General features: G+C 41.3%; 1 protein-coding gene across 5 annotated transcripts in view; it reads left to right on the forward strand.

Annotated features, from left to right (window-relative positions):
* SLC14A1 (solute carrier family 14 member 1 (Kidd blood group)) overlaps positions 1-10,557 on the forward strand; it is a 29,520-nt gene extending 18,963 nt beyond the window's left edge. For all 5 annotated transcript variants that reach the window (XM_004484703.5, XM_058277614.1, XM_023586394.3 and 2 more), the window contains 2 exons: positions 6,754-6,803; positions 8,433-10,557. In XM_004484703.5, the coding sequence (XP_004484760.1) occupies positions 6,754-6,803; positions 8,433-8,606 (224 nt within the window). In that variant the 3' untranslated portion in view covers positions 8,607-10,557. The remainder of the gene's footprint in view (positions 1-6,753; positions 6,804-8,432) is intronic.
* The last annotated feature ends 2,192 nt before the right edge of the window (positions 10,558-12,749 follow it).

Consider the following 12,749-nt stretch of genomic DNA (forward strand, 5'->3'; position numbering starts at 1 on the left):
ACTCCAGGGACCCCACTCTGCAAACCTCTGCATTAATCCTTTCTAGCCCCCAGTATTCTGGTCAGACTCAGCCTGGCTGGGCTGGAAGAGGCTCTGGAGATCCCCACTCCAAACCTCTCATTTTTTTGGTTAGGGTGCTCAGGCCAGAAAGCTTAAACCATGCGCTAAAGGGCATTCGGTCTGTGAGGGGTAAATTCGAACCGAAAACTCCCTCGGCTAAGAGCCCCACCTCTCTCCCACTGCACCACTCTGCTTCCCACCAACAGGAGTCTGGCTCTTATGGCCATCCCTGAGGTAAAAGCAGAACTCAACTGATTTGGAATTGAAATTGATAATAGATTTCCCAGGCTGATTATAAGGGTTGCTGGTTTGCCTGTAGCTTCCCACTATCCCTACATTACTACTGGAGAAAGAATTTGCCTTTATTTACTAGAGTGGAGGGAAGGACGCTCCCTGAGGGATCAAAGCAGGGAGGGGGGAATGGCAGAATGTGGAGAAATCATGGCTAATCTAATGGAGATATTTATCTAGAGTCATAAATCACCAGATGAATCACCAGTCAAACATGATTTAAATGGATTTTAATGGATTTTACATTAGACAGGAGGTGGGATGGGGCCAAAAATTTCCAAGGCCGCCATCAGTTTTGATTTTCCGATGCTGTAGCAGGGTTATCAAAACCCAGGTTGCTGTGGTGTTGCCATTTACGTGTCATTTTGTCAAAATTGTTTACGATTACTCAGCAATTTCATGTAACAACCCTGTCTCAAGTGTTTGCTCCTTCTCCAATATTTGTTCACAAGCTTCGGGCAAAGAGAAGGCCAGGAACAGATTTTGTGGCCACCTGGGCTCAGCTGGGTTAGAATCTTTTATCCTACAACCTTCCAGTTTTATTCTGAGATGGGATTTAAGTTTAACCACAGTTTTCTGTGTTTGCAGCAGCAACAAGTACATATTAAACACTCATGACACAGACCACACAGCACTAGGAAGAGCTAGAGGTCTAGAAACTTTAGCTCCGATGTGGTCCCTGTGCAGGGCAGAGGCCGGGTGAGCGAGCAAGGGAAACCATGCATGTTTGCCGCAGAACAAGGCGAAATCAACAGCACACGATTCTCTCGGGACATGGCATAGGTCAGAATCATCAAGTAGCATCTCCTGGAGGAGGTGGTTTTTCTACCAGCCCTGAAAGAAAACAGGAGGAATTCTGTCTGGTGGAGGGCATAGCATGGCCAGGGCGGGGACCACCTGAGCAAGGTTTTGTCACAGGAGTTGTGATTGAGGTTTTGACAGGCTGTGGAGAAATTTGAAGGCAAACATGTTTGCAGATGTGTTTCCCCCAAGACTCAATAGCTTTGTTATTTATTGGAGCAATAGTACAGGCTTAATGTGAAAAAAAAATCCAGTCAGTATGGAAGAGTATAAAGCAGAAAGTGAAAATACTCCACCCAACTCCCTAGCTATAATTTTTTGAGAACATAAATAGAGTCATACTATATACCTAGCATCCTATTATCTGTATCTCTTCTTTAACTATGGGCAATAGTCTTCTTTTTCTTTTTTTTTTTCCTTCTTTCTCTCTTTTTTTGGGGAGACCTCAGGTTCAAAGCATTGAGTAAATCCTGATCCACAGTTCATGATACTCTGCCCCCTTCAATCTGCAAGATATCTCTCTGCTTTTTCCTTTTTCCCCCTGTATCTCCCATCACCACTTCCATTGTCCTTGACCCAACACAGTCACTTTAACATGCTTAATATATATCCCCAGATGTGTGTATACCCTTGGAGAAAATAAGATATTCTGTGTGTGGATTTATTAATTTTCATGAAAATTTAAATATATGAAAAAGTAATAGTTTAATAAGCAAATGTACTATCATTTGGATTTAATTGTTGTTTACCTTTTGCCTCATTGCTTTTTTTTTGCTCAGGTATTTTAAAGTGGAGACATTATAACATTTTATCTCCTAAATGTATCAATATAAAGCTCTAAAAATTAAGGACTTCTGTCTAAAACCACAATACCCTCATCATCCATAACTAAATTACTTTGTGAATATCATCTAAAAACAGTCTATATTTAAATGCCCCCACCTGCCCAGACATGTCTTTTATATTCTTTGTTCAAACCAAGATCCATTAAAAACCGTCAGTTTTATTTGGTTGCTATGTCTTTCAATTCTTTTAAATCTTGAAGAGGTTCCTTCCTCTCCATGACATTGATTTATTAAAGATAGAAGGCTGGTTGTACCAGATAATATACTACTTTATGAGTTGATCTGAATCATTCCCTCTTAGTACAAGTTAACTTATTCTGGGAGTTAGATCTAGAGGCTTGACTAAATTAAGCAATTTTGGCCAGGACTTCCTAGATATTACTACATACTTAATATAGCATTGCCTCAGGAGGCACATGGTGGCTGCTTGTCCACTCTTGATAATGCTAAAATTGGTCACTGGGTTTAAGGTGTAGATGTGTATATGTGTGTGTGTGTTTAATTCACAGTCATGCTATTGTACTATAGAATTTACTTTTTCTGTTTTTTTGTGTGTAGTTTTTTTTTTTTTACTTTTTCACTCAGAATTTTAAGACTTTTCCATGTTGGTTTATACATATCTAGTTCATTTTTTTAACTTCTCCATAATCTCCATAATAAACACCTTCTACACTTGGCCATTCACGCAAGGTAAATTAAAACATGGCATATTTACAATACTTTTACATTGATTTTTCCATGACTCTTAACTTTTCATACCATTTCCCATCTCTTTATCCCTTCATGAGGCCCTCTAGCTTAGTTGCTCAAGCTGATCATCTTTGACTATATCCATTGTGCCGATCAAGCCATCTATGGAATTCTTTATTTCTAGTTCCATTAATTAAACATTATCTAGTATATGTTATTCAGTTTGCTGTCTTTCTTTTAAGGTGTTTGCTCTCCTCAGATGTCTCCTTTCCCTTTCTTGTGAGCTCACATTTCCCTGGGGAGATCAGCTGTTGGAGAACAGTGTCCCTGAAGGAGGGGGAAGACCTCTCGGGGTGAGAGCCTCTGCTGTTTAAGGCAGTGGAGATAGCCAGTTGTGGAGACTTCATTTAACTAACTTCCTCTTGCTGGGGGAAATTTAGATAGCTTCTAGTTTGGAACTTTTATAAACAGTGTGGCGAGGAACATATTTATACAAATATCTTTGTGTACATTGCACAGATATTTCTATAAATTTCTAGAAGTAGAATTAATGGGTCAAAGGTAATGCCAATTCTAATTTTAATAGATGCCAATTCATCTCCAAAAACATCCTACCAATTCCACTCTCACCAACAGTGTGTGAGGCACCTGTTTCATCCATGCTGGGTCCTAGCAGTGTTTTTTGTCTTTCGGCATGAATTGTTTGTTTTTTTGTTCTTCTTTTGGGCATGAATTTTAGCCCCACTTTTAAAGCAAATCTCAAATGTAAAATGCCATGGCAAGTTTCAGCAACCCCACGTCACCCTGATACTGTCAAACAAAAGACCAACCTTGTCAGCCAAAGTAAATAAATAATGGGCATTAAAGAGCTATTCTTTTATTAATTCTAAGTATCCTTGTCAGGAAAAGGACTTAGGAAACTCTGATAGGACCTGGCAAGGCTGCCTGCCCTGTATCTCTCCACCAGAAACTGCATGATCAAGGACTTCCTCAACTTATGTTATCATTGCAAACCACAAACACATTTTGTATCTCCTTTTAGTGGTTGATTATCATAGAACGACTTGCATATGGCAGTCTGTTGGAAGGCACTTTGTGCGTGAAGAGCTGACATCCAGTCTTCCTTTTAGCACTCAAGGGCCTTTGCACTTCCCCCATCACCCAGAAAACCATCAGTCTCCTTGCCTACAGACTGGGGTGTGCAGAACTTTGCCTCTAACATAAAGTTTTCCCAGTTCAACTCTGCAAGGCTTTTATTTATTTTTATTTTATTTTACTTTATTTTTTCAGAGAGAAGGTGATTTATTGCCAATGCACAAGCAAAAAACTTGGGGAATCTTCCCAAAACCAGTTCAAAGTGAGAATGGGGGCTAGGAGTTTTATAGGCAAAAGAAACAGAAAATGAGGGAGTTGAGAAAAAAACAAATTGAAAAATAAAAAAGTCAAGTGATGCTTCCAGGGGTCTTCTGAGGAGGGTATGTACAAATTCTCAGTTCTGCATTGGCTCAAGCATATTAAACTTGCCCTTGGCTTCAGCAGCTGAAAAAAAACCCAGTTTAGATATTGTTGTGCAGGTGCCTCTCTGCAAGGTCTTCATGACTCCTTTTGCAGCCAACCACTCAAGGATATCAAGCTTATGTATTTATTTTTTTGTCTCTGAGGAAAGTTACAGATTTACTGGGTTCTCCTGACACTGTTCTGTCTGGTTTGGTGTGAGATATTACCTTATTCCAGTTTCTGGCAGGGGTCTGGGAGCACCACTCACTTATATTAATACTTCTCCAGGCATTGCCTCACCAAATGAAAACAGAGAAGTGTTGGCTTCCTCCAGGTTCTTGGCTATGATGCATAAATGAATTTTTGGACACGCCAGTTTAGTTAGGCCAGTAAAAAAAAGTTTATTTGGGAAATGGGGGAAAGAACAGAGCTTGCTGAGAAATATGAGAGAAAGATAGGAATACACACAAGATTTGGTGTGGGCTCCTCTAGGCAGAGAGAGCCTCAGCAAGCCTTAATTGACAGGGATAACCGTTCAGTAGTCTGACATGCTTACTATGAAGAGAAAAGCAACTTAGAATTAGAGATCACTGCAAAACAGCATAACAGTATGAGGTGTACCAGTGCCCCAAATGTGCTTGATAGGTGTGGTAGGTGTAATAGGTAGTAAAATGAGGGAGAGGTCGGTAAGGTCTGAGGGGAGGGATAGCAGAAGATCAGATGCAGAGAAGTCAGGGACAGAGTGTCCCCAGGGCTTAGCAGAGGGCCAATGAATACTGGTTGAATGAATGAATGAAATGAAAAAGAAAAATGAAATTGGCAAAACAAAGGAGAGAAGGACTTCCACCGAGGCCAAGAGCATCCTTCTGTTCAGAGCAGTATCTCAGTCCCATGGGGAAAGCGATGCGTTTACATCTGCTGCTCATGGAAATACATGCTCTCATTTGAGATTCATCACCTCCCAGGAAAGCAGGTCTTCAAGTTGCCATTTCACAGCCCATGAGCCCAGGATTCAGAGAAATTTCATGACTTGTTATAAAATAAATAATGTCAGAATTGGGATATGAAGACTGGACTGTCTCCAAAGACCAGTTCTGCTTAGTGTGAGATCATTAAGATGTGAAAGAATTTGCATCTGCTAAATACTAGAATTAAAAAGACAAAAGGTTGCTAAGAGGATGGAAGTCTATATTAAAGTAAATGAGGATGGCAGAAACCCTCCCGCCGTACCCCGTGATGTGATTACTCACGGGACTGAAGACTAGATGGTGAGCGCTGGGGGCCCGAGAGGTTGTGTGGGCTTCCCTGAGCCTTCCTGAACATCCTTCTCAACCCAGCCCGGGGAGCCGATGATTAACTGGCTGAGATGTTTGTTTCTCTTGCTTTACATTGAAAGTCGCACATATGCTCTAAATTACCCACTCGGCCAGTTTCTCTCACTCCAGGTTAAAACATGGTATATTGATTCATTGACCTCTGTGCCAACCCTAATGGTCTTGGGAAAATGCTAATATCAAGGGGAAGAACCCAGGTTTGTGTTCAGTTTCTACCACACTTCAAAATTGTACCTCTTTTATTTTTTACCTCATAATTTTTTTTTTTGTACTATGAATTCTAACCATTACTATGAGAATCCTAGATGCAATGAGATCATATAGAAAGCATGCTATCTCAAGAACACTCCTAAGATTCATTTTAATTCCACTCTGCTTGGATAAAATAACAGGAAAGTTTATTTGCCATGGGAGCCCTTTTTCTTAAGTATTAGTAGGAACAACAACAAAATAGAAAAACCATGGGAAAATTACTTTATGACGCATAGGCAGTGCCTCCTTATATGCTCACGCCTGCCCTGTGAGGGAGCTAGTCCTATTACCCCCATTTTACAATAAGGAAATCAAGGCTTAGAGCAGTAGCTTGCCAGAAGTTGCCATGCTCCTAAGTGCCGGAACCAGGATTTGAACCCAAGGCTGCATTAGTATTTATAACATGTGGCTAGGCTGGCTGGCGAAAGGTGGCAGCACACATTCTAGATGATTCATATTGGAAGACCATCTTTCCTGTGATTAAAAGTGCATCTAAGGAGCAGATGTGACTCAAGCAGTTGAGCACCTGCTTCCCACACGGGAGGTCCCAGGTTCAATCCCCAGCACCTCCTAAAAACAAACAAACAACAACAAGCAAAGAAAAAAATCAACTCAGAGGAGCCAATGTGGCTTAGTGGTGGAGCGCCAGCTTCTCACATATGAGGTCTGGGTTTTAATCCCTGGCCCCAGTACATAAAAAAAAAAAAAGAAAGTACATCTACCATCTCCACCAATAATCAATGCCACTGATATACATATTTTTAAATGGTTAAAATGGCAAATTGTGTAATATATATGTTAGAGCAATAGCTTTTTTTAAAAGAATATATTTTGGTAGAATAAAAGTGTACTCAATCACATTACTGTTTTTCTTTTGTGGTTGCTTTATGTGATTGCCATCCTTAATCAAAACTTGAGAGAGGAAAAATGACTAAAGCTAAAAAAATTTAAAAGTGCACCTGTCATTCTCTGCTGTTTTGCAGCCCTGTTCACTGCCTACCTTGGAATCAGCATGACACACATGATGGCTGTGGTGAGTTGGCTTTCCTCTCGCTTTTTCAGCAGCATGACTGATTAGCTCGCATTTCAATGGGAAGTTCTTCTTCTCTATGGGGTCCGACAACAGGCCCCACGACTGCTAACCAGCACTTTCCCTTCTCCTGTGTCCTCTCTCACCCCAGTATCCCAGAGAACTTTAATCCAAACCATGGAGACAGGCTCATTTGACATATCCAATTTCTTGGTTTAAAGAAGTGAAACTCAGTTGTGTGCCATATTCTCCATTTCATGGTCTGACTCTGAGTGTCAGGAAGTTGACTTTAGACTATTTTTTACCTAAACAGAAAGCCAGGACTTTGTGATATCTGAGAAATCAGGAAAGGGAGGAAAAGTAGAATCAGCTCAAGACCCAGATGTTTATAAAAAATAAAGTAGTCAATAGCTTCTCAGCCTCTTCTCTTGACTTTTTAAAATTCCCTGTCCATCATCAGCAGGACTTATTCAGACACCTCATGGCTGAGTTATTGTATAGGCAAAATCATTGTCCATTGATTGCCTCCTGCTCTGCTCTCTCCTTCTTTTGCAGCACTGTCCTCCTGCCCTTTGACCTTTCCTTACCCTCCCGAGGATTCTAGTGTCCCTTAACTATTCCACAATCCGTCACCTCCCAGACTGGTCTGAGGCTCCCTATCCTGAACTTTCCTTCACCCACCACTGCTATCACTAGGGCCAGTTTCTAATAACTCAAAATCCATGGCAATGAGGCCACAGCTGCTAGTGGTAAGGGCATTGTCCAGTCCTCTCAGCAGCAGCTGAGAGATCTTACCTGGGAAGGTGCTGATGGAAAGCAGCGTCGTTATGGCAGAAAGTTGAAACCCTTTCACAGGCATGCCTGGGAGGTACATTTAGAGCCTGACGGGCCCTTCACATCCCAGCAATGGTTCACATGCATCTGTCCTTGGACCAGAACCAAGCAGGCTGCACAGAAGAGTCAGCTGGAAAGATTTTGAAAAATATAGATCCTTAGGGCCCCATTCCCTGGTATTTCTGAAAGAGTGGTTCTTGTGTGGGCTTGGGCTTCTATATTTTTTATAAGTCCCCCAGATAAGTCTGATGTGCAGTGTGTACACCTACACACCACCGTATCCATGCATGCCTAGGGGACAGACCTGACGGAGGGTGTGTGCCCAGAATTACGTAAGCTGCCATGGACAGTGGCAGTCTATTGGGGGGACAGAATGGAAAGAAGTGGAGCAAGTAGAAACCAAGACCTAGCCTGGGTGGAGTTCAAGGGGAAGAGGTTACCAGGGGCTAGGTTAATCAGAGAAGGCCTTGTGAATGTGATGTGTGGTCAGGCACCAGAGGTGTTTTGGTAAGTGACATCTCTGTGTCCATGTTTGCACATCTGGCATAAAAAGTCTGACTTTGGAGAGGGGGAAAGAAATACCAGGCAGAGAAATAACCAGCTGCCCTAGAGAATGCATGATAACATTTCAGCCAACCAGTGCTCTGAGGGCTTGGACTCGGTCTCCATGGGCATACAAAGCAGTGCGCCCAAGGACGCAGCCTGCTGGGCTGGGTGAGAGCGCGGTGGTGGGTGGTGCTTTGAGCAGGTGGCTTCCAGATGCGATCTCCAAGGAGCGTGTGGCTCATCTCTCCCCAGGTCGGCTTGCCGTCTTGTACCTGGCCCTTCTGTCTGGCCACACTCCTGTTCCTCTTGCTGGACACAAAAAACCCCAACATCTACAGGATGCCCCTCAACAAAACCACTTTTCCTGAAGAAAACCGCATCATCTATCTTCAAGCGAAGAAAAGGACGGTTGACAGCCCTTTGTGAGCACAGCAGCCATCCAGAACTATGGTCACGAGGCATTTCCGGCTAACCGCCCCTACTGACTGACTTCCAGGGTCCCGGCACACTGTTGTTTTTCACTATTAATAACTTTCATACTAACCCTTCAGCAATCTGTTTTTGTTCATTTTGGATTTTTCTCTTCGACTTCAGAAACATCCCCAAGCACGTAAGAGACATGTCCAGGTGATATGCTCTGGCTGTGGAATTTTAAGCCCCAGTGAGGCACTGGAGCTGACTAAGACTATATCATCTTTATAAAATCAAAATGTTCCAGCAGAAAGAGGAAGTGGCGCCGGAGCTAATTATTGATATTTATTGATATTCTGGGTGTTTGGTTGACTGAAGGAGGTTGACAGTATTAAACATTAAGCTTTATAAACCAACTTAGCCTTAAGTGAATGGAATTTGCAGTCACAAAATCGAAGTCAACACAGAATTCCCATATCACCAGCTTGGCTGTGTTCTCATCAGGGCAAGGTGCACATTGTAGCTGTAGTTAGCACCTAGGGCGTGCAGGCTGACGGCTGACCTAGCTCCTCAGGAGAAGCACTGCAGCGCTGCCCATGAGTGTGGCGTCCTCTCACTAGGACATGGTTGGGTTCTTTTGGGCTGACAGAGCTGTAGGAGGGAGAGAGGGATTTTGTCTATCAAAATTGCTCTGTATTGCCACTATTCTTGGAGATTGCGAAGAATTTTTAAAGTGGGCTTTATTATTTTTTCTTATGAGAATGGAGTTTTTTCCAATGAAATGAAATAAGAGAAGTTCCTGGCTTACCCAGTTCCTAGATATTAAAAGTTACATATTTACAAAATACTCCACGTGGCTATTTTACTGTAATCTTTACATTGATGTTGTAAATGCCACAAATGCGTAGAATCAAGTCATCAACACCCATTGGCCCTTTAAAATCACATTTTTAGTTCATTTGAGGATGTCTTACAGGTTATAAAGTCCTAAGGTTAATGTTGGATTGCTTATGGATGTTGTTTTTAGAAACTGCTGGACTTCTTTAAAAAAAAAAAAAACTACTCATTTTCTGAGTACTCACAGTATTTGCTCTCAAAAACCAGTGGTATTTGAACCACCAGAAAGAATAGAGGCAAAGAATTCTCCAGGAGTGTTTTTTGTTTTGTTTTGTTTTAATTTAAAAGTTATCAACTCTATAAAACTCCCATTACCAGACATGCCAAAGATGGCGGTGGAAAATTATGCTCATTTATCTTCCCTTTTAACTACTTAGATACCTTCAGTGTTTTGGATTGGAAAAGTGACATTTTGGCATCCTCAAGTTTTTTGTTTCCTCTTTAGGCTCCTACTGCTCAGTGTACGATAAACAGTTTGCTGAGTGACGAAATAGAAGGAGGGAAGTGAAACTACAAATATTTCAGGGGAAAGTTTACTCCTTCCTTTCCTCAGGAAAACAAACATTATTCTGCTTTTAAAACCCTGTAACCGAAGCCTTTTGAAACCATGAACTGGCATAAATTTATGTATACTGCTGCGGGAAAACTACCTATTAAGTGTTAGAACTGAAAACGCCCTTGTTAGGGAATTTGTGAAATAAGAGTTGGGGGAAACAAATACGCAAGCAAAACCAAAGATGAGCAGGAGTGAGACTCTGGACTGTGGCTGAGGGAAAGAGAGACCTCAGAAGTGGTCCAAAGCTAATCCTCAGGGAGAGCCCCAGTGTGCTAATCACAGCAACTTCTTGTGGCGCTCACTCAGTTTTGTCAATAGGCACATTTCAAAGCCTTGTATATTGTATAACATAAATGGTATTAATTTTCTCAAGCTATTTTTTATTAAGTATTATACTAAAGTTAAGTATTTGATTACTTTTCTTAGAGAGCATTTATATTTTTCCTGTGATCTCTATAACAAACTTCTATGTAAGTTACTAATAAACTACACACTCAGTTGATGTGGTATAAATTTTCTGTAAGTTTTTTGTTAATTCTGTGCAAGTTTTGTTTAAAAGTCACCTGTGCCATTTAGAACTACTGTGTATATTAACAATCCCTTCTACAAATATGGTTGCTTATGTTATTATATGATGTGCTAGAATGCTTATTCCTTTTTTATACTTGATAATAGCATCAGATGTCTGCTTCAGAAAACCCTGTTCAGTTTCAGATTTATGAGACCTCCAGAATAGATTAGGGAGGACTGGAACAGGTGTTCACCTTGATATCAGTATTTGAGAGCCAGGTCCCATGCACTCCCAGACAGGCCCTGGGCGACTCCACCAGGAGTGACCTTGAGCCATGGGCATGCCTCAGAGGTCAGCTTTCAAGGACAAGCCACTTCTCAGAATGTTACCCCCAGACAATTGAGCCACAATCATGCTTGTCTCCACCCCTTGAAGCACTTCTCTCCTACCTCCTTTTACCCATGGTTGGTATATTTGGGGGGAAAAATATATATATATATGTATATATGAATGGAAATTTACTTTAAGTTCCAATAATGAGTTCCAAAGCAACCCAAACAGGTACCTCCAATGGGGTCCCTCTGTCAAAATAAAGCCTATCTTACCTATTTTTCATGATCACAAGTTTACTAGAGTCATCAAGTCATTAAGTGTTCCTTTGGTCTGAGGGAGAAGAGACAGAGGGGAATTTTTTGAGGCTCTTATGCTGAAAAAAGTCTGTGGGCACTAAATACTTTTAGGAGTTATAGGTGCTAATTTGTATATTACCTATGATACCCAATTGGTGGAGATTGAAGGAAACATTCCACAGGAGATCGGGAATTTCCAAGGGCATCTTATATTCAACCTTGCAAGATTATTAACATGGTTATTAAATACAAACCTAGGTTTTATGCTTATAAGTGTTTTCAACCTTCATCCTTATCTAACAAATTCCTTCCAAAAGCTTTAACCTTCAGAGTTTCCTCTCCTTCTTGACCATTGACACTGTCAGCACCCTAAACCATTAGAAGGACTTGTAGCTTCAAGGCTACAGAGTTCTGTTCAGGATAAATAAATCCTGAAGGAATCTAAGTTTTGAAAAAAGAATATAGTAAATAATCAGCTTGTAATGAAGGAAATAAAAGTCCTGTAATAGTCTGCTTTTACAACTCTTAAACTGTAAAATAGATAGATCAGGGCATAGATATGCAAAGTCACCCAAAAGAGAGAGATTGCTTCTATGTTTGGCCTTAACCTTATTAAGTATTAACCTTGTAGGAAATGAGTTAAACATAGGCAGGGGGTCTTTGGTATGGGGGGAAGGCGGCAGAAGCAAGTATCAAGGACGATCTCTGTGGTAGAATGGGTACACTGGGCTATTGCTTTAGTAAATTCAGCCAGTTTACCCCTTGCCTGATCCTATACTCATAAATTATTTGATTTCCAGTGTAAAATTGCCATCTAGGGGGGAAAACATGCTTGTCCACAGATATGTTTCTGATCCTTGTTAGTTTCATTTCTCATTTGAATTAATAACTGTAGTTTTTATACATAAGTCTTTGGTAAGTTTTGTGTGTGTGAGTTTGGGTTTTTGTGTGGGTTTTTTGTTTGTTTTGGGGTTTTTTTGCCTGTATAGGTCACCAAAGTCCAAATCACCCCATGGTGCTCCAACAAAGCTAATTGTCTGAGGTTACCAAGGTAGATAGTTTGGGGGTGAGTCAGAGAAGACTTCCCTGATGAAATGATATTGAGGTATGTGGGAGGTGGTGGTGATTTAGATTCTAGAAGAGGCTGTAGGGGTGGAGAAAATTTTATGGGTGTGTGAGTGAGGAGATGGAATCATCAGAACTTGGTGATGGATTGGATGTCGGGGCAAAGGAACAGGAGGTGTCAAGAATAACATCTTGATTTCTAGCTTGGGCAACAAGGTGTATGATGTTGCCACAAAATGAGATGGGAGCACTGCCGAGTCACTTCTCATCTCACTCCACACACTCTTCCTGGGCAATCCCATGCTTCTCATGCTTCATGAGAAGCGCTTTGTTCAAATGCCTCCAGGAACAATTCCAAAAATACCTCCTCAAACTGAAGAAATTCAGGACAGAACTCTTCCTCTTCAACTATTCTGCTCTCCCTCCCACATTGACCCATGGAGAAAGCACCTTCTATCCAACCATACAAGCCAGAAACAGGGTACCATCCTTAACTTCGT

Source organism: Dasypus novemcinctus, chromosome 16 (genome assembly GCF_030445035.2).
Source record: "Dasypus novemcinctus isolate mDasNov1 chromosome 16, mDasNov1.1.hap2, whole genome shotgun sequence".
NCBI lineage: Eukaryota > Metazoa > Chordata > Mammalia > Cingulata > Dasypodidae > Dasypus > Dasypus novemcinctus.